Here is a 23,421-nt window from a genome sequence, read left to right as displayed (position 1 = left end):
AACATAATATCAGTTTTAACGCATGGGAGGTGAATAACATATCTACTGTGCAATGCTAATGCATGTGCATTTTTCTTGGCTGAATTTTCTATTTTCTTTCAATAACTTCACTCGACCCATATTTTCTTCATTCCACGGGTAGACAAGAGTAAGGATGAAGGATCCGGGATATAATTAACAAAGGGTAAATGAGGTTACCGCTCATACCTCCTGGATATCTTAAAGTAAACATCCCCCCATGCCCACTTCTCCAAGATGTATGAAATTCAATATACATAGGAGTAAAAGAGAATTCACACCGAATTGACAAGTGACACGTGTCCCTTGAGGATTTCACCAATCTAACACAGGTTGGTACAGCCTGTCCTGCCTCTCCGATGTGAAACATTGCTGACGATTGGCTTGATCCCAAGAGGAGTGTGTCGCTGCGGTCTGAAATCTCCATTAAAGGTGATCGCCCAATCCTTTGATTTCAAAAATTAGGCGTTCATCCCTACTAGAAACGTCTAAAACCATCAATAAATATTGTATTAACTAGATGGTAAAAGGTCGATTGCCCCCAAGAGAGATGGCCGTTAATCTGTTACTGATTCACACATCTTTGAGTTTACATTGCATTCACAATACATGAAAATTGCAATCCAAGTTCCCTTCCTTTAATTGGCAAAAAAAAAGGTCACATCTAGAGATAATGATGGTAGTTTCCTTCTAATCCTTCTCTCTCTCTCTCTCTCTCTCTCTCAAGTGAGAGAGGGAGGAAAGAGAACAAGAAAGACAACACCAGCGCGCCACGTGGTGATCTGAATAGCGAATAGTAGTAAGAAATATGTAGCTAGCCAGACCAGCATGCTGCTTTCCCACCACGTTCCGTTTCAACAACCAGCAGACTCCGTGAAAGGAAAGACTTGCAGGCACTCACCGACTGTGAATAACAACTCATTTTACCTTCGACAATTCCACAGACACGTCACAGATGAGCACAAAAAACTTGTCTGACACACCGCCATCACTTCCGTCTGCTTACCGCATAATTTTATCTTCTCCGAGTCCTTATACATCTTTGCCTTCAAACCGATCTTCTTGGAATCCAACCTACACTCATTCCTATTAGATGACCTAACACCTCGTTGTTGATTCTGATACGCTTCCAACTCGCCTAGATATACTCACTGACCGGAATTTCCGGTCATCGATTTCCAGTGTTTCCCTAGTGTTTATTCACTGTGAAATGAAAAAATATATAAATGATTTAAGTCCAAGAGAATTATAGTGGGAAACAACCACAGCAATAAATCCTTCGGTTTCGGAATCCCGACAAAGAATAACTATTTCTGAGATGTCAAGTCTCTGACTTTACTGAAAAGCCAGGACAAAAGTGGCACGGGTTGACAGCTGGCCTTTGTTTCCAACCAGTTACGGGGTGACGTGTGGTCAGCAGGACGAACCCCCGGTTGTTGTTGTAGGTTCCCGTGACACGGTTACGCTACTCGTTTGTACTTTCGCAATTTCCTCACGATCGTGGGAGGCCACCGGTCCCATACACAGGCCGAAAGCTCAGGAGAAAAGTTGTTACACTTCCTCCAGCAGACTCGAACCTGTGCAGGTTCCGTAGCCGGAACCCAAAGCAAGACGCCTTTGCATGGGCACAATGCGGGACTCTGTACTGGGGAGATTGAAACATCCGAAGTACTCTTCGATTTCCTCTTCCTTTTAAAATTCCTGTTTTATATTCCAGTCTCCTCTTTCTACACGAACCTCTTCTGTTTTCCCTTTTTTCTTTTGAATCTCTGCCTCTCATTTGGTAGTTTTGTAAACTAAGTAACATTTATTATCAATTCCTTTGTCGTTAACTTATCGTATGATACTGAGGCGAAATTAACTAATCCACAGAAGCTCCCGGGTTCGATTCCCGGCACAAGTGTTCTTTGTTGAGTGTCCCATCAATTACAACTGACCATCACTCATTTTCATCAGCCCCTTCACGCTAAATAATAATAATACAAACATCAATGTAGACGAATACACGTGGCTTCTCAGAATGCTATTGGTTGTTGTAATGGCTGCGGTGCAGGAATCTTGCATGTGGGAATATAGTGCGTGTGATAAAGCCACACCAGTCAATGTAGCTGCTATATTGAAAATACCGAATCTTATGAGCTGAACAGCTACAGCCAATATATTTATGGGCAAAATAACACAACTAGCACAACTATTTCTATGAAGTCACGTGTTTTTTTTTCTAACTTCTTTCTTGAAGAGGATAGGGAATAGTGGCCTAAGTTCCAAGAGCAAGAACCGACCTCCGTGGCGGAGCTGTTAGCACAACACTACGATGTCAGGGGTCCCGGCCTGGCAATGGGTGTTCAGTCAGTCCCCCTTCATCAACGTCATCACTCATCCTCGCCATTGGCGTATTCTCCCATGTTACCTCGTGTAGAAATTACAAGGATATTTCAAGTTGCTTGCGGTAAACCAGGACGTTCGCGATTAGCAAAACGTGGCGGAAAAAAACAAAACAGGTCTCCTAATCAGGGAAGTAGCCGTAAAGATGACGCACCTATAATTCAACTACCAGCTCTCGTCTCACAAAAATACTCTGGTATGGTCTTCGACCTCGGTGAAAATGGCACAAAGACAAATGAACCAGGAAATCAGAACTGTAATACAACTAGCTTACAAGCCAGGTACTTAACCTTCACAATTAAATCTTCGCAACCTTTGACTGACTTCGTTCGGGGTAGTTGAAAATCTTCCAATTTATAATAAAGGTCCTGCAAAACCTTAAACCCTGCCGTCACGGAAAAACACGCTTTGTCGGGTCTGCGAAATAGGACGGGAAACACAAAATGACTTAGAACTACCGTCCTCCATTAGTTTCCGACGTCAACATAAATAATGGAAAAGAGGTCAGATGGAAAAAGTGTCTTGGAACTTGATGGCCATGGCAAGTGACGGCGACTGCCAAACCAAGTTTCCGTGGTGACGTTCGTTCCTGTACCTTCTGCTGCATGTCACTATTTTTAACGAAAGTAATGCGACGACCAAAATACGCCATCTACCCCCAGAATGTATTTTCGAACAGGACACAACCACAAAGGAAGTTTACGAGACAAATGCGCAGATCGACAGGCTTCCCGTAATTGCCTAATATAGCGTCAATTAATTCGACTTCGCACGCATGCGCGCCGAATATACAACTTTTACTTTGACACAGTGGCGTATGCTCAGTTTACGATGTGGGTTATCTCACTATCCTGTAGTGTTGAAATTGTAAAGAAGTGTGCAGGAAGTTGTTTTGGGATTAAAAATTGAAAAATCAATTATTATTATCATCATCCCATACTCATAAAAATGAAAACGTCAATCAAATGAAGGAATAAAATATATGTTTAATAGAATGAGTTAATAAACAGGCAATATAAAAAAGGATTAATGATATGACATTATCTACTTAGCAAAAATAATACGATATACGAACATTTTCATGGTAATATTGAAAGGTATGTTTTAACTAGTTGTGGTGTTTGAATAATTTTAATAGTTCCACTTTATCAAGGGAAATTGGCATTTAAAATCATCGTTAATTTTGTGTGTATATTCGAAGAAAGATCAGTGCTGATATTTTTTTTAAAAATTGAACCTAAAATATGAGCTCCTACATTTCTTGTCCTAATCTCCACTTAAAAATCTCTGGGCTTCGCAGTTAGTGTAGCTAGCCTAGAATATACGCTCTTGCTTTGACACTTATACTCTGTCCCCTGAATCTCATAGCAAACAAACGAAAACAAGTCTCTGCGCAAGTTGTGACTCGAGAGGGCTCGACCAATGAACGCCTGAGGGGGACAGGATTGCGTGGAGGGGGAGACAGCGACTGCAGTTACCAGCTGATTGCAGCAGCGTGTACTGTCTCGCCCCACCCACTACCTTTCTCCAGTTATACGTGACTTTGCTCCCGAGATTCCCGGGATAGAGGATAGCTTAACGCCCACTGAGACACAAGGAAACGGAAAGCAACAGAGCTTCTATTGAAATCAAACGGTGTAACATCCACTACAGGAAAATGCGTACAACCGAAGCATGCAATTTCCGTGCCAGAAGTCTGCAGATTATCGCCCACTGAGACATCGGAAACGCGTTTGCCCGCGTCGCAGTGGGCGTCATGCTTATATCATCTAATTGCTCGCCACTTTTGACGACTACATCCACTTCTTTCTCAGAGGCTAATCGAGAATGGGTCTACAGTTGAAAGTGGAATCCGAATCACCGTGGCAAGTTGATTGATTTTTGTTACTCACGATTAGTAATAACGCAGATAGGAATAATTTTCTAATAAATAAATTGTAATAACATTAGTCTGCGTGTTCGAGACGAGGCAGCAAACACATCATGTTTATATTTGTTCGTTCGTGGATTTCCCATATCTCACGTGTCCCTTGCAACTGTTGATATCGCATGATACACGAAACACTCCGTGGTGATGTGGTTAGCACAGCTCGCTACGGCGCCAGGTATCTCGGGTTTAAATCCTGGCCTAGACATTGGTGTCATTTGTTATTTCATCATATCATCCTCATCTTCGCGATTAGCCAAAGGTGGCAGAAAAACGAATTAAAATAAACCAAATCAATCAATCAATTATGGAGATATTTTAGAATGATCAATCTTGAATTTCAGTCTGCCCATTATTTGTCTTGGTCAGTTTATAAATACTGTCAATGCTTCTTACAACATCGCAAGTATCATTAATGTTTTGGATTTTGTTCAAGCAAGACTTCCAAGTTGTTGTTTTCAAGTCGTCTCTCTTAACGAGGAAAGCTAGTGGCAACCCTGCCACGCGCCCCTGGTAGTTATGTCAAAGCAAGCGTTTGCTGTGTTGGGTTGCATACGTACAGTATAGATTTTAAGCGCTTATAGCGCAGAAACTAAGCGCTTTCGAGGTAAACTTTATAGGGAAAAGTTACTTGTTTTTATGATATCTACCAGCACCCAAGCGTTGTTGAAAGAGTTTGCGACACCCTGTATAGTGAACAAAGGAAGCAGTGATACAATAACAGAATGGTTTCTTAAATTTTAGTGATAAAATTCGCCCTCCTACGCAATTTCTCGTACGGCACGGGTAAGCTAAGTAATCCAGAATCAATCTGTGCAAACTGCTGATGCGTCCCACCCCACTTCGAGACCATTGCGAAAGAAACGCGCAGCCACATTGCACAAAAAAAGAACCAACGAATCCAGAAGCATTTCCCACCATCAACCACTTCAACACGTAGCCTTATTAAGAAGCATGCCACGGAACATAAAAAGTGGAAATTAAAAGTCTTCCCCGAGATACGTACCAAGGCATTCGCAAATATTCAACAATCGAACACCGACTTGTCACATCACCCCATCATGGATCATGTAATTTATGGCAGCGTTTTCAACCGCCGGGACGCGGTCCGGTATCGGGTCCTGGCGTAAATTATACCGGGTCACGAGAGGTTCTCCTGAACGTTGTTACTTGCAGCTCAAGCTGGCAACCAACTGGAAAGATCATGGAGGTAAGAAAGGGAGGAGTAAGCACTGCGCGCTGTTTCTGAAACCGGGTCACGTGACAGAACCGGAGAAGTCGGACCAAAACTTTCGAAGACACCCGTAAGATTGATTGATTGATTGATTTAGTTTATTTTACTTCGCGTTTTGTGCCTCTAGGCTAATTTGCGAAGATGGGGATGAGCGATGAAATGATGAAATTGATGAATGGACATTCACAAACAACCAAGCCCGACCGGGATTCGAACCCGGGACCCTTGGCGTCGCAGCGCGATGTGCTAACCACTCGGCCACAGGGTCGGGCGAAGACGCCGTAAGAAAGCATGTAATTTTGTGTACTTTTGAACAAGATTTAGGAAGCAATTCTGCCTGCTCGACACACAAGGCTGTACTAATAGAAGCGACAGGAAACCTGAAGGAATAATATTCCATATGCAAATAAAGCTAGTTATAGTTTGTTTTGTAGTATTTAAGTGTAAAGTAGACCTCAAGTTTTCGTTTGTAGATACTTGGTGCGTACTGAAAGTCGTGATCAACTTTTTATTTCAGACGTAAATGTTCACGTAGAGCAATGCGCTGTATAAGACAGTTAGAACCATCTATTGTGACAACATACACTTGAAAGTGGGGTGATCGGCGCAGTACGTATGCGCATTAGCGAGTAGCGAGTAATGGCTCCGTTTGACACGTCGTTTCGCCAGCGTGCAGTAATTGAATTTCTGTTGAAGGAAGGTGCATCGGCATCAGATATCCACCGCCGATTGCAGGAAGTGTATGGTGATCACTGTATGGCTGCCAGTAGCATCAGGCGATGGATAAAACATTTTAGAGGTGGAAACACAGATATCAGTAATCTCCCTCGCACAGGCCGCCCGAGAACTGCCTCGAACAACAGGAACGTGGCTCGCGTCCAGGAAATCATCCAGGGGAACAGGCGTGTTTCGGTTAGGGAACTTTCACACATTGTTGGAGTAGGGCACAGTGCTATCCAGCAGATGATTGGTGTACTGGGTTACCGGAAAGTGTGTTGCAGATGGGTGCCAAGGGATTTGAATGCGGCACAAAAACGAAACAGAAAAGATGTTTGCACGGAACTTTTGGCGCGGTACCGAGCAGAGGATGGAGGCGAGGGTTTCTTGAAGTGTTTGGTTACTGGAGACGAAACCATTTTCCACCTCTACGAGCCTGAGAGTAAACGTCAAAGCCTGGAGTGGCGACATCAAACATCACCAAGAAAGAAGAAACCGAGGACAATGTCATCAGCTGGCAAAGTAATGGGAACTGTCTTCTGGGATTCGGAGGGTGTTCTTCTCGTGGACTTTCTCACTCCTGGGGAAACAATCACTGCATCTCACTACGTGCGCACTTTGAGAAAACTTCGTCGTGCTATTCGTGAAAAACATCCTGGCAGGGATAGTGTTATCCTCAAACACGACAATGCCAAGCCGCACACAGCACAGCTAACGAGGGATGAAGTTGCCAGATTTGGGTGGGAACTCCTTCGAAATACTCCCTACAGTCCAGATCTGGCTCCTTCTGACTTTCACTTGTTTTCTTTTCTGAAAGAACACATGCGGGAAAACAGATATGACACCAACAAGGAAGTGGAACTTGCCGTTAGGAGAATACTCAGACGTGCCCGAACGGAGTTCTACAACAGAGGAATTTTCAAACTTCCAGAACGTTGGCAAAAATGTGTCGATTTAGATGGTGATTATGTTGAAGACTAATAAAGGTATGTACTTTAACAGGCATATATTAGATTCTTTTTTGTACAGTTTACTTCCTTCTTGTAACATGTTGATCACGACTTTCAGTACGCACGATAGTTGGAGCCTACTTCCATGCTCCTTTCAGCCCGTGTGCGCTTGCAGCAGCCGATGCGATGTTCTTCTGTCTGTTGAAGTCATTCAGTACCTTCGGATTTTCAGCGCTGAAGCTTCATTTGACGTCATCGCCTATTCCACCGCTTAACGTTCGAATTTTCATCACAAATTGTCTCAAATTGTACAGTGCCTTGTAATGGAGGCTACAGTTGCTATTTTCTCTGCAGTTTCAGCTGTTGCTTCGGTTTTTATGGAAACACAACGAATTTAAAAAAAAACAACTAAGGATGGTATGAAGGAAGAGGAAGATTTATTTCTACTTACAAGTGCAATGGCAGAACACACATATTTATTCTGTAGATTTCCGGCCCGCAATTCACTTCCATCGTTATCATCGACGCCATTGTAGCTCATCGTTAGCAGACTACAATCACCCACAATTCCTAAAATCGAACGCTTGCACCAGCCTCTCTGTTTCTGGTCGAAGAGGTGGAATCTGATGGATTCAGCTGAATCCATCTGTGAATATCCGAATGAAAATGCTTAAGCGCTGAAAATCCGAATGTGTGGATTGGTTGAAGTAGATGCGGCCATCTTACGCCGACAAATTTAAGCTCCGCCCACTGGCTTCAAAACGAAAGCAAGAGACGAGACTGCAGGCACCTGGGAAATATGGTCTATCGTTCGGGGTTCACCAACGATAAGAGGAAATCCTTTCTCGCCAGTCCATGCAGCCTCCAAATTTTACTTTACTTTTATACTTCCAGCCCCTAAAATTGGAGGTTGACGAATGGGCAGCACGATCAAATTGCGCTGCAATTTTCATAAACACACATATTAAAGTGGATATATTCTGATTAATTGGAATTTTTCGGTGTACGAAATGGAACATATCAATAAAAATCAGCACTTGTCAAATAAATTTCATACTGGCCAGAGGAAAATAGAAGATTCCATTATAATCAGTCGTTGTCGACTAATTTAAAAAAAAAATTATATTTGTCAACAAGTCTAGGGCCTCCCCTCTGGTGGTCTTTGCCTTGTATTCAAAGTGTTCCGGGTTCAATACCCGGTGGAGGCACATAGTGGTTCGGATCCCAATTTAAACTTTAGGTTCAGTCCCGATTAGCCTTGCTGTGCATAAAGTGGACTTAAAAACACCAAATCAATTAATCAATCAACAAGCCTAGGTATAATCGAACTAATACACTCCACGATTATGCAATAATTTATTAATATTAAATTCCGAGGGTACATATTAATTAACGAATTATAATGTACGATATTTCAAAATTTTACCTAAAGAAACTCAACTTTACTCCGTGGCGTATTCAAACAAACCAAGCGAATATCTAAATGATTATTTAGTCAGGAAATCAGTCAGGAAATCAGTCATACACAGCACCTTCATTTGGTTATTGTGCAGCTTGAACGTGGCCAGTGTAGAGACTGGAACCTCACCGCTTGCCGAAATCAAGACGAGATTCTGCCAAGTATAATCTCGATACATTCCCAATACAGCTGCCAATTGCAGTAGGGAATGATGGTATCGAAGCAAAAACAAGACCAGACCAGAGGCAAATTGAGCCAGTCCATCTACCCCAACACAGATATTGGCATCTTCCATTCCTTCTTTAATAGTTTAAATACCTTTTCTAGCAGGCCTTATCTCCAGGCCGCGGTGGCTCAGTCGGTAACGCGTCTGACTACCATGCTCAAGGTCCCGGGTTCGATCCCCGGCCGGTTCAAATCCGGGAACTTTTCTAACGGTGGAAGCGGCCCCGGCGCCTACCCAGCGTCGAATAACATGGGTACCTGGGGGAAACCCTGGGGGGTAAAGGCGGTCAGGGGCGTGATGCTGATCACATCACCCCCATTCACGACCGGATCAAGAAAGTGTGGGGCGTTACCCCCACACCCCCTATACGCCTTCATGGCGTGGTGCTATGCACAGGGGAGTACTTTACCTTTTTACCTTTTCTTATCTCCAGGAAGGTATCAACTCAGGGCAAGGCCCGGCACCTACCGACATGTTGGGTGAGAATGAGTGAAGGTGAAGACTTGAAATACATTTTCCTTTTCCCTTCAAAATAGGCAATAGTTAGGCTGAAGAGTTCATGTGAATTAACTGATCTCTAACCGTGGTGTGTGAGGTGCCATTTGTATTTAGAACCTGCCTCTATTTCTCCTTCTGTTATTGTGTATAGTTTTTATACATCTTGGATTAATTGCGACAACGAGGATGAATGCTGAACTAGTGAAATGAATGGCGAAACAAAAAGTAATGATACATCTACGCCTTTCCCAAGTTCCAACCTGGAACTTTGGCTTCGTAATAAGTTATGCTGATCACTCCACAATAGGGACCAGTGTGGTTCATTTCAACTTAGGAAAAAGACATTAATTTGATAGCTAGTCGATAGCAAAAATACATTTTGGCCAGTGGGCTATCGTACCACATTATAGTGTTCGAATGGACAAAAATTTGAGGTGGGGATGGTTTTTTTAAGCTCATTTGGGGTAGGGGGTTGAAGTGATGTGACATGATCAAAAATATGTACCTCATAAATAAAATATGGAAATTTTGAATTTGAATTAAAACTTTTTGGGTGCGTCAGCACCGAGGCTATTTTGCACCCGTCACACTATACGGAGTCCAGCCCTTATCATTACAAAAATAAAAGCGTGTCTGAAAACTAAAATTTCATTGCCTTGGTTAAAAGCTGAGGCAAAAAAGGGCGCTCAGCACAAATAAGGACAAAACACAGGACGACACAGAATTATACTGGCCATGGGGCCAGTCGCCAGAGCCTCGTTAGTCTGCAGTCCAGGGTGTACTATGTGCAAGTGACGTTGACTATTGGGTGCACTATGTGGAACGAACATCCCAAAATATGGAAATGTACACTATGTCAGTAAGGAAAGAATTTCATCCTTATTTACATAAATAAGAGGTCCATATTGTGAAATATTTATGTGGGTCTATATACGAGAATAAATATAAAACTTCTACCTGCCTAACACGCACAGTAGTAAGGTCGTTACCTTGAAACCAAGGGACCCCGGGGTCGATACATGGTGGTTTGGATATCACTTTAACTGTAGGTCCGATCCCCATTAGCTTATCTGTGCATAAAGTGGACATAAAAGAAAAATCCACAACGATTTGGAGCTTATCGTCATAAATAAGCCGAATAGACAGCTTGTTAATTATGTCCCTCATTTCAATTCACTTCACAACACAGCACGTATCATCCACAAAAATACAATCCACTCACTACAGTATTCACACGCTACCTCTAAATAAATTGCATGCACCAAGGAACCCTTAAAGACCACTCAATGCTATCTAGACTAGAACTGGTCCTTGTCATTTCGGTAATTTTTAGATGCACTCATAAAGCATTCCCGGTCACCCAACAATTTTCCCTTCTCCTAACTCTAGTTGTTTGAAGGCCAACGAGCTCTTTTTCAACTCGTCTGCAAGTGTTCAATGATATTCTTGCCCATCCATATGCCACACTTTCCCCTTGCCTGCGATAATTTGGCTTTCAAATTCCCCATTTCTGGGAAAATTACATGCTGGGAAAAATTGGTTTGCAACATTGATCAGGTGATCCTTACGATAGCTCTGTCACGTTTGCCTGCCAACCGTCAAATGTTTCCAACTTCTAAGAAATCAAGGTGCCAACTCCTAAGAAATCAGGTTCATCTTCTTATTGAAATGAACAATTTTAAGCACATTCCTGATAGATGTTTTTTTCTGTATTTCGGTTACAAGTCTGGGCTTCGCAGATAGCCCTGAATATACGCCCCTGATTTCGGCTAATTAGTATTCCAGCAAATAAGACAAGTAGATAATCTCGAAAAACTGTAGGAACCAAAAAACTACATAATTTCACAACTTAACACTCGATCCATAGAATAAATGGTTCTACGAGTTTCCAGAATTTTAAAAATGAAATTTTTGTGCAAGATGACACACAATGTAAATTTCATGAGAAAATTTTTTTTCTTAAATTGATTAACATTAAAGTGATTTTTTGAAGGATACATAAAAATAAAATAACAGAATAACTATGCACTTAAGTATGCAAATTAGATGATTCTGTTATTACTATAATGGCTACCATAAGAACTGATGTCTGCATGTATCAGTTTTGGATATGCACATCCTAATTTTGAAATAAATCTACACACTCATTATTTTTTGTTTTACCATTTCCATCAGATTCTGCGCATCAGCAAGGGTGGCAAAACCACTACTTTTTGATAAAGATATATAATGCCGAGTCAACTGAAAGTGAACCAACCTTTCCCTGGAGCAAATGTGTCAAGTGTCACAGTAGGTTTGTCAACCCTCCCGGAATGGCTGGGAATTTCCTGGAATCAAACTCTGCCTTACGGACAAACTTTGTTATCTCCCAGATCGACAAGAATTAATATCATAATATTTTTCTTTTCTTTGGTAGGCATTTGAGGGGCAAATAAATTTGTTATTGCAAACCAAACCATTAAACTTCACAATATTACAGGATGTCCCAAATGTCTCCATCCACAGGGAATGTCACTTCAAAATAAAGTTTCACATAATGTACTTATGTGGCAGCCTTTCAGAGTTCGGAACAGGTCAATAAATTAGCACAAGTTGATGCACTTGTCACGGGTCAATAATATCTTTGCATCTCACATGCAAAGAAAGAACATTATTTCTATGGGACACCCTGTATTAAGAAGATCATGAAAAATGAGTCATTCTTTAAGTAAATAAAAAGAGGAGAAATAGGAAACACATTGTTGCTCCAAAGCATTTACCCTAGAGCTGCCTAAAATTAAAAGACATTGTGTGAGTCAAAGTCTTGAGGCTTCTTCATTTCCCTCTACCCAATTTTGCTTCTTTGTATAGATTTAATCCATAGTATGCTACAGTGGGATTACAAAATTTTCAAATGCTACTATTTCAATTTAGTTTTTGGTACATATTTATTGCATTTCATTACTTAAAAATTGTGGTTGACAGGTTTCTATCAAGTTGATTCAATATCATATGCACAGTAATAAGATCACAAACAGGTAACAACTGGTATTCAGGAAATAAAGTCTTCTAGAAAATTTTAATCTAAAGGATTTGGACTTTGGAGGCTGTAAAAAAAATTCCCGCAATACTATTATTGAAAGTTAGCAAGGAAAATTGCATTAGGTGGGCAGGCTGCAGCGGTCCCTGTGCATTCATTCTGCGCATGGCCACGTGGCTCAGAGTTCGTGCATATTAAACACCGGTCCGCCACATAATGGAGGCCAAAAGAGCAACAGCATGATGTGGCGAGCATTACCAGGCTCCTTCAACAGTGGGACAAATGTATCAATGCTGGAGATGTATATGTCTAACTACTATATGTATGTTTCTGTATGTGTATAGATTTCTTTCTGTACTGTACAAGAATAAATATACTTGTTTTCCCGTATAGAATATTAGCTTGGCTCACTTTCATTTCACTGTCCCTTATACTTAATGCTCATTCCAATGTATAAGTGCCATGAAAGTCTAGGTATTTCTATTTCGATGTACTATGCAGGCTGTTAGTGCTCTCGCATTAGCATGATTTGCAAGTTCAGATTCCAGTAGCCATAGCAGCTCGCAAATTGCATTGTTAACCCAGCTTTGTCAGGTCAATTTGACAGAAATATTACCGACATCAGTCTAGAAACCCAGATATTATCAGTGATGGAACACTAGAACACTATTGTGTCCCCATATTACATCGAAACTAGCAGTACGTAAACTTTACATACATGAAGAAATAGATTTGCAACAGAACCTCTACATCATGAAAACAAAATGACTATTCCATTTTAACATTATCTTGTTTATTTTCCTTATATTGGGGTTTTACTCTTAATTTAAAAATGTGTAAACATGGATTTATTAAACATAGAATATTTTAAATATTTTAAGAGAATGTCTTGATTGACAAGCCCGTACGTACATTAAGAATAAAAGTGGAAAGTTCAAACAATGAAAAACAAACAATAATAATATATATAATACTGTAAATAAGCAATGAATGTAATTTTAAAGTCTTACAAGAAATCAGGTTGTCGTCTTCTTACTTGCCCACGAAGGGCGTCAGCATCGTAATGAAATATTGTTGGTTGACAGTTTGACATTTGGGTACACAATTCGAAACAATTCACCGACATTTGCAATGTTTGATTCAGTTTTTGACATGCAAGACTGTTCAGGATGCTTGACGATCGCAATCACTTCTCGTCCCTCTTTAAACCAGTAAAATACATGAGTGTGTGATAAACACACATCTCCGTACACTTCCTTCAACAAACCATAAGTTTCTGTGGTGGATTTTCCGAGTTTGATAAACTTCAGATGCGCTGTTCCACTTTCACACTTAAGTTTTTTCCGACAGAGCACAGATGTACGGTTCACTTCGTCCACAAGCTACAGAAGAACTGAGCATTGTAAGGCATTGTAAAAGCACTAGTCAACGGATAATGTTCAATTCTCATTGTATACTCATAAGGGATCCTTGTCAATAATATTCAGAGAAATAAAATATGATTGATCAACAAGGAATCAGGTACTCAAGTTTGTGATATATGTTCATCACTACTTGAAATCATGAATAAATACACATCAACGTGAATGGGTTTAAATACCTCCTTTGTTTCAGAAAATCTGATTATAATCCACAAATGTCCCAAAACAGAGGAAAATCATTCATTGCCTATTAATGGCTGTACGGTGATAAAACACAAAGACTTTTTGCAATAAAGTCAATCCCTCAGTATGTTCTCGTAAGAAAACAGCACTCTACTTTTAAGATAAATAATAACCTGGGGCGCAACAGCCCATGAGGGCCAGGGCCTACATACCAACTGCTGGCCTCACTCCAACCTTCCGAGGTGGAAGATCATGCAACCAGTTACAGAGTGATGTGTGGTAACATGTCGAATTTGATGCTTTATATATCTAACAATGAACCCCCAGTCGTTGTAGTAGGTTTCCATGACCGGATTACTCTACTCATTAGTAGCTCCCCAATTTCCTCACAATGTTAGGTGGCCACCAGTCCCATACATAGGCTGAAATTTCAGGAGAAAGGAGAAAAATTATTACGCTTCCACCAGGAGACTCGAACCTGCATGCGTCAAATAGTCGGAGCACAAAGCATGATGCCTTAGACCTCATAGCCATGGTGCGGGACCACTCTCCTTTTATGTTATATTATTACTTGAGTAATATTTGTCACCCAAAGTCAATCACAAAGACCTTTTTTGCCTTTACATTAAATATGTGGACACGTGGAATTTACCAACACTATAAAATAAAATCTAGTTTTAAATTTGATAATATGTTAAGTTTCAATACTAGTGATTATATAATTAAAATCATCAGCTAAATGTTCATTATTCTACACTAAATGGTGCAATATATTTGCAGTTCAAAAAAATTCAAAGTGTAAAATTAGTGGTCACAAGCAGCAAAATGCAATTAAAACTTTCTACTAGTGAATGCAAAACCTAAGCGAAAGAAACAAAGAAAATAGTTGAGCACAGATAGGCTAATCAGTAGTGGAACTACTTTTCAAATACTTATAATAAAAAAATAAGCTACCATCAGAAAAGGAATCTGGGGCATCTTGAATGACTGACTGATTTGTTGGGGTTTTTTTGGTCACTTTTAGCTAATCATGAAGATGACGATGAGTGATGATGAATTTGATGCTTTACATATCTAATAATGAATTGCAATATGAGGAGCAGTCAAATGAAAACCAAACACCTGCTACAAAGTGACAATGGAGTTTGTTATATTCAAAAGTAATTGCCACAAGTGTTAAGACATTTATCCCACTGGGAGACAAGACGATCAATTCCAGTCTTGTAGAAAGAGGTAGTCGCTGACGGATCCACAACCTCACCCACTGTTGCACTTCCTCGTCCGAATGAAACAGACGTCCATGTCACGTCACCAAAAAAGTGGAAGTCACAAGGGGAAAGGTCGGGGCTGTATGGAGGATGTTCAAGCGTTTCCCAGCCAAATATCTGAAGCTTATCCCTCACCAGATTGGCAGTATGGGGACGGGCGTTATAATGCAAAAGGATGATTCCGTCCGACAGCATTCCAGGGCATTTTGACCTTATGGCACGTCGCAGTTTCTGCAACGTTTCTGCATAGCACTGCGCATTGATTGTGACTCCACGCTCTAGAAAGTCGACAAGCAGAGGGCCCTTGCAGTCGAAGAAGCAGCTCATCATGACCTTACCCGAACTCATATGGACAGCCTTGGATTTCTTTGGTAGGGGAGAATCAATGTGTTTCCATTGTTGGCTTTGCTGTTTGCTCTCGGGCTCAAAATGGTTGCACCACGTTTCGTCCCCTGTGACGATACGTGACAGAAACGCATACTCCTACTCGTGGTACCGCTTCAAATGACTCAGACATGCAGTCATTCTGTCAATCTTTTGTCCCTCCGTAAGTTGATGCGGAACCCACTGCGTGCAAATTTTTTGAAACTGCAGGTGATCTTTGATAATGGCATGCACAGAGCCATGACTAATGCAAACCTGAACACAAATTTCTTCCACTGTGATTCGTCGGTCTTCCTGGATCAGACCATCGATCCTCGCAATCACATCAAGCGTAATGGCTTGATGGGCCTGTCCCGGGCACGGATTGTCTTGCAGTGATGTGCATCCTTTGCGGAATCTCTTCTGCCACTCGTGCACACTTGTCAGGGACATGCAGTGTTCGCCATACAGTGCAGACATGCGACGATGAATTTTGCGTGTTCCAGCACCCTCAGCCACCAAGAAACGAACCACACCTCTCTGCTCTTCTTTGCTTGCCTCCATTTCCAATGCTGTACGAACACACTTTTCACTACGCTCACCTCCTGAGCAATGACGAAGCAACTGTGTGGACCTGTGTTTTCACTATGCATTTCTCCTACCCTACAGATGGCAGTATCGATACGTAACAACAGTGTTGCCAACTTTTGCGAGGAATGTGTTTTATGGTGGGTGTTCGGTTTTCATTTGACTGCCCATCATACATAAAATTCTGTTGGTTTCTAATTACACCATAGAATTTTCCTTCTTTTTTAAATAAGTTGTTGATTCAAAATCCAACTTTTCTTTCAGATTTTTAAAGAAACTAATGTGTAAATATGGATCAAATTTTTCCCAAAAATCTCAATTGTTATTGTACTGGATTTTGTAACTATATTTGAATAAGGCAACTTTTCCCCTCTTGGCTGATACAAAGTTCAAAAGGGGGCAGGGGGCAAAAAAGGGTTCATGGCTGGGGCCCAGGGTAATCAAATGCTCTCTTGCCCCAATGGCCTGTAGAAAACTAATTTTTTCTCCCAAACATCAGGGTTATTCTGCAAATTATGTTGATTTTGCCAGTCACAGAATAAGTGCAAGACTTTTTGTACTGTATCCGAAGTACTCTTAACACACAATTTTATTATTCCAAAATACAAAGTAGCCTATCATATAAACATACAAAAAGAAGAATATAATTTCAGATATTCAATCAATGAGAATTTAATCCTGGGGCACGATGCATACAGGCCCATAAGATCAATTGTGTAGCAGTACTAATGAAGGCTGAGGTAAAAACTTCATTCTATTATCTTAAGCAGGTGAAAATTGTACATTTACAATTTGTAGACAAGTAAAAACTTCAGTATCTTTCAATAGGAATTAGATAAAACCTTCAGTATCTTTCAAGATGAATTGAACATAAATCATGTGCACACATTCTGTGATCAATCATGCAATTCACACTTGGACAGCTTTTCATGTGGGCTGTACACATGTGTGAACTAAGCATGCATATGAGCACTTGCATGGATATGCAACTGTCTTCCCTTCCAAGACTGGGAAAATAGTGCAACATTGTGCATGTTTAAGATTTTCTCTTTGAGGTGATTGGTGTGTGTGTGTGTGTGTGTGTGTTCAGTAACTTCAGCAGTTTATTCTAAAATTCAATAGGGCAAAGTGGCAAAACAACAAATAACTTAAATTCATCAAATAATTGTCTTAGTTCTCTTTTTTGTGAAGGGCAAGGATTGCCAAACTGTCAAGCGCAAGTCACCAGTAGCTTGTGGAGACATTTTCAGTGGTTTGTGAATGGTTGGCTGCACACTGCAGATTCTGGCAGCAATCTTAAGAGAAACTCCATGTAACTGCACTCCTACCATAAGACACAGACAGTTATAATAGTCGGAGAAGCAATAATAATACAGAAGGTCGATCCGCGTATATGTGTCCGATTTTGGACTAGCACTTACCTTATGAAAGTCCACGGGATGACCATCTGTTGGCCTCAATGTGATCACCGTGTGTCTTGGCAATAGCCCTGCACTGTAACTTCCATTATAGGAGGCTACGATGAACTACAGGAAGTGGAATCTTATGCCATTCCTCCTGACAGGCTTTCCACAGGCCCCGGAGAGTGGTGACACGATGAGAGGAAAGTGCCCATTTCAGTAGACCAAACCCACAGAAATTCATGGGACTCGCATCCGGTGACTTCACCAGTATATCGTGAAATGGAATACCCCGAATGCTGATGTCTGTCGCCATATGTGGCAGAAAGTTCTTAGTAGAACGAGATGTATGTGATGAGACCTTACACCGATATGCCTCACTGAGGTAATGTTCACGGCTTTTAAATCCTTCCGGAGGGTTAATTTCTCACACAGGGTGTGGTTCACAGTGGACTGGGCCACGTGGAGTTGTGTGGCCATCAGACGTTGCGTCGGGAGGTTTTCTTTAGTGCCATTCGATGCAGCTTCCGAGACACGGGTGGCATCACTGCAGTGCACGCTCCCTTCCTCGTCCCCCTGGTGGGCGACTGAATAGCTGGAACCTCGTGGTTTCTATGCTGCTTGATTATGTTCTTGATGGCCGTCGAAGCCAAGGCACATCCATGTTCTTTGCACTGTTTCTGTATTTTTGACACCGAATATTTGGCGTGGAAAAGTGCAACTACGTACCCTTCCCAAAAAACGGTTCACCTGTGGAGCCATGATGCACACAACACACACTCGTGATAGTGCCACGATACTACAGGCTCTAACCGTCCTGCCATGCTTCTAACCGCTTGGATCGGCCTATTCTGTGCACAGGAGTGATGCTTCAAAATCGGACACACATACGCGGATCAACCTTCTGTAATAATCCAAAACACTAGCATTATTCTCAGTCTCTTGATGCAAACAAATCTTGACGATTATAATATTAATGACGATTAAAAATAATGAACTTTAGGATACTAATCAGCAAAGGTACATAGAAGGTTACTTATATGCCCAGTTATGCCCATCCATTTATGCCAACATGGTGGACATATAGACCTACCAACCAGGAACTAGCTCATGGGAGCACAAATTAACTTGATCAACCAACCTGTCTGTGAGAGATAATAATCAGTCTAAATGTGACCAGTCCAACATTTTGGAAACTAGTAGATTAACAAATAGAAGATTAAAAAACCATGGTGAAACAAACCGCAAGTGGTAGTGCCTACCTACTTCCTACGGCCACACTTGAACATACATCAGCAGAGATGGGCGAACATTCAACCAGTCACAGGATGATGTGTGGTCAGCACAATGAACCCCCAGTCGTTGTAGGTTTCCATGACCAGGTTAGGCAATACATTCATAGCTCCCCAATTTCCTCATGAAGGTGGGTGGCTACCGGTCCCCTACACAGGGCGAAATCTCAGGAGAAAAGTTGTTACGCTTCCCCCAGCACGTGTCCTGTAGCTGAAGCCCAAAGCAAAATTAATGCCTTAGACAGCACAGCCACAGGACCTAAATAGAAGTTTACTGTGTCATTTTTTAATTATAGCCCCATTTGTCTTTCTATTAACGAAATAATTTTATTGTATCTCAAGGTCTTCATGAACCAAGAAATGATCATGAAAAGTTAAATCCACCCTTGGTAGCTCACAGTGTATTTGCAAACGTGGGGTGTAGCTCTATTACTTGGGTAGTTTCATTATCTCTGATGTAGGGTTACAGATACACTGAGTACAACAACAAGGTGATACAAAGTGGTTCCCTGCAGTTGTCAGAAATAAGTATGACATGGGAACAACATCAAAAAACAAAACAAAAAAAAAACAATCCTGAAGAAAATTAGGTAATACTATCATATGCGGGAAATCACTCTAACTCCTTCATTCTCTACTTTTTTTACATTCGTACTTACCTATTCTGCATTGCGAAACATTGTTTAAAAAGGGATTTCACTTTCTTTTTTAACAAAATCAGTATTTATTGTCAACATATCGAGTAATTATTGTTCATTCTTTTCTCGCTTTCTGAAGTTGCAAAATGGCAGGCAATTCTTGACTAGCGTTGTGTTTCAAACAGCAAAGCAATGTTTCAACCCTCTTAACAGAAAAATTCCCGCATTGCCCCAAAAACCATTCATGCATAGACCAAAAAACCATTCTGGATTGTATAACCATCTACGAGTAGTCCCAAAAACCATTTGCGATAGCTCCACGCACCATCACGGTAAGGTTAGGTTGGGCAATATAGTGAAAAAACTGTGCGTTTGGAAACACTTGCCAGGGATTATGTCATCAGATGCTTGCAAAATCCGGTTCAAGTACATGGATGGAAATGCAAGCAACAGTTTTCGTGCATCGGACGGACATTATTATAAAAAAATACATGATTTAGCGGCCACATACATTGAAAAATGCGAGAAAACACTCCTACGACCTTCCGAAATTACACAGAAACTCAATTCCGTAAGTACTTTCTCCTGTAAATTTGAAGAAATACATTTCCCGGTTATGACATTTTTACCGAAAATTAAAGATAGGCATGTTTGCAATTTTGATAAAACTATTCCATTTTATTTATTTAGTAAATGCATGAAATGACATGAATAAAAATATACTGTGTCATAGAATTAAAAATGATATGCATAATATAAGTAAAAAAAAGTGTTCTACTAATTTGCTTCTTTATGGAATCCTCATGGCAACTAACTGCTATTTCCAATGATAACATCTTGCAAACTGAATATAGGGGGAGTAGAAAGATGCTTGTGTAAGCAGAAGACAAGCATAGACATGTACGTGTGTTCAATCCATGAGGACAAGATTAGATACTGAACCCAGCTTAAGTAAATTATATGACTATTGGAAACTAGCATGTGTATCCTGTATATATGCAACCCAATGGCAGACTTTCATGTTGCCACTGACCTAGTTCCTCCCTCTCCCCAAAATAAAAATTACCGACATTCCAGCTTCCTTTTTCAAAATTTTTGTGTAGGCAATGCTGGAAGTGAGGGGGTGTGCAAGGATGGTATCCACAGCTGGAAAAATGTACACACGGCACCTTCTCCACCTGTCTTATTGTCACAATTTTACACCATAGGAGCAGCTCCAAAGCTCAATCAATCATCTCCCCCTAACAATTTCCGCTTTAAGTGTTGATAATAAGGAAACAAATTTCAACTTTGGAGACCTCGAAAATTTGCAAACTATAACATATATAGACATATTCATATCATATAAAACAATCATTCACTAATAACTGGACTTGTCATAGCTATCAATTACATAGTAGCGTATATGGGGGATAATTTGCAAAATGAAATCGCATGAAGCGTGTCGGGTAATGAATTAACATTATGAATTGACAGTTTTCACAGAACATTGGAATCTGGTGTTTCAAAGGGCGACAATAGTACCAAAAAACTGCGACGCACGAGAAGTTTCCCCAAAGTTGAAAATCAACTTTGTTAATTTTTAAGTTACGTGCACAGGTTTTGTTTACGCCTTCAGATCGTATGTAGGTACACCTACTTACAACGTCTCGTTCCGTGTAGTTTGCACTATGTAAGACACACTTGACAGCCTGTTTGTACGGTAAATATTTACTTCTTACGCACAAACATTACATTTAAACTAAAATAAATATTTCATTATTATTTAAACATACCTGGCGAGTATCATAGGTATCCTGAGGCTCAGTATCGTGTACAATACTCTTCCGACGTTGTTCTTCGCTTCGTTCCATATTGTTTTCATCGGAAGATAATGAGTCTTTACTTGTATTAGCGTTTGTCTTTGTGAAAAACTTAGAAATAGCACTCCACATTCAAGACCTTACACACAAATTCCGTAATTCACACTTGCAAAGGCAGTGACATAAAATGACACTGACTGCATACTTCATTCAGGCCATCATTCGGGTCAACATGAATACAAATGATTTACATGATTCAAAGTTACGAATACAAAAAATATCTATGTACATCCTTATTTGCACAACTCGCAGCACTACATACACTGCATAGGTAATATTTAAAAAATATAACTTGAAATATACTAATTCCTTTCACATGCACTCCACTTCCAACATCTTATCACATATTCACTGACACCAAAACCCGGAGACTGACTCACAGAATGAACGAATCAAACAGGGATTAGGCAGCACAGGTATCCCGCAACTTATATCAACACTTCATTAATTTAAATATTCTGTAATCTACTTATCTCCAAATATCAACATATATTTAATACAAATATTTTTATATTTTACTATTTTGTAATAGTAATGCATTATCGTTTACACAGATTACATATATTAAATACAAAGCACACAGGTGAAGAATTTCTGTCGTCAGTGTTGCAACGCCTGTAATAACGCAAAAATAGGATCTGAATAACTTCAAATATCGGTTATTTCATTCGTGAATTGATATAATCAGTGTTTGGTATTTTAAATTGTATAGACTGTACAATCGCAAACGAATATAAATATAAAATTGTTATTACTACATACATGGCGAACCGAAGGGGGATGGGGGTTATGGGTGCCACCATTAATTGCAATTTTTGCAACAGAATTTGATTACAAAATGTGCCGATATAATTATTTCGTTCTATTTTCCCAGTAATAAATATGTATGGAATTAAATATTGACTTTACAATTGTGAAAAATTACAATTTTCATGAGGCCCCTAGCTAAATAAAATGCACTAGGTTTACACTGGGCCGGATTAAGACGAAATTGGGCCTGATGTTGCATACCGTCGATTTTTTCTGTCCAACTAACTTTCAAGGTGAAAAATTTACTACCTGTGTCTAGGCGTCCGAAATTGGGGCTCCAAATTTCATTCTAAGATATATTTTCAGGTTAATATAGCAAAAGAAAACTGTTCAGCTTTCGGAAAATTCTCGTCTGTTTTCATCTGGGCCTATTTCAGGAATGGGCCTAATGCTGCACCCACCTTAATCCGGCCCTGGGCTTACATGATATTAATTGTAATGTAAAATTCAATTACAGTATGTATTGATTGATTGATCTGGCGTTTTAAGTCCACTTTATGCACAGTAAGGCTAATCGGGATTGGACCTACAGTTTAATGTGGGATCCGAACCACTATGTGCCTCCACCGGGTATCGAACCCGGGACCCCTTGATTACAAGGCAATGACGCTACCACTGCGCCATCGGGGATGCCCTAATTACAGTATGTAACATTGTTATTCGTACACATAGAATTTCCGAGGAAAAAACGTCATATCTACTAGTAAATATAATCATTTTCATATGTACCTGGAAATTAATGTTAATGAAGGTTTCACCAACAAATGTCAATAAAAATGTATGTTCAAAGTGTATAAACAGAGCATATAATTTGCATGAAAGAGAAAAACACGCTGCTTCATGCAACATTGTTATTCGTACAGGCAAGAATTTCAATTTTCCTCGCATACAGCACCACCGCTATTCGGGCGATTTCGTGCACTTTGCAACTTCGTAACAAGTTTGAACATGCAGGCACGCTCCCCGTCAGGAGGAATGCTGGCATATGTATTGTTGTAGGCCTATCATCTATCTATCAGTGTGTTCGAAATGTGCAAGGTGAAGGAACTTAGTTCCGATCTGAAGGATATTATTACAAATTTGGCCCTTAGAGGTTATTCGTTAAGAAAAATTGGACAAACAGTCAATAAATCACACTCTACAGTTCAATACATAGTAAACAA

At 40.4% G+C, this 23,421-nt stretch overlaps 1 protein-coding gene across 11 annotated transcripts in view; it reads right to left on the bottom strand.

Annotated features, from left to right (window-relative positions):
• Patronin (calmodulin-regulated spectrin-associated protein patronin) overlaps positions 1 to 21,805 on the bottom strand; it is a 191,259-nt gene extending 169,454 nt beyond the window's left edge. For all 11 annotated transcript variants that reach the window (XM_083112650.1, XM_083112657.1, XM_083112653.1 and 8 more), the window contains exon 1: positions 21,362 to 21,805. In XM_083112650.1, the coding sequence (XP_082968776.1) occupies positions 21,362 to 21,520 (159 nt within the window). In that variant the 5' untranslated portion in view covers positions 21,521 to 21,805. The remainder of the gene's footprint in view (positions 1 to 21,361) is intronic.
• Between the last annotated feature and the right edge of the window lie 1,616 nt (positions 21,806 to 23,421).

The sequence above is a fragment of the Lepisma saccharinum genome, chromosome 26 (assembly GCF_977018435.1).
Source record: "Lepisma saccharinum chromosome 26, izLepSacc3.1, whole genome shotgun sequence".
NCBI lineage: Eukaryota > Metazoa > Arthropoda > Insecta > Zygentoma > Lepismatidae > Lepisma > Lepisma saccharinum.
This window is presented reverse-complemented; position numbering and strand designations above follow the sequence as displayed.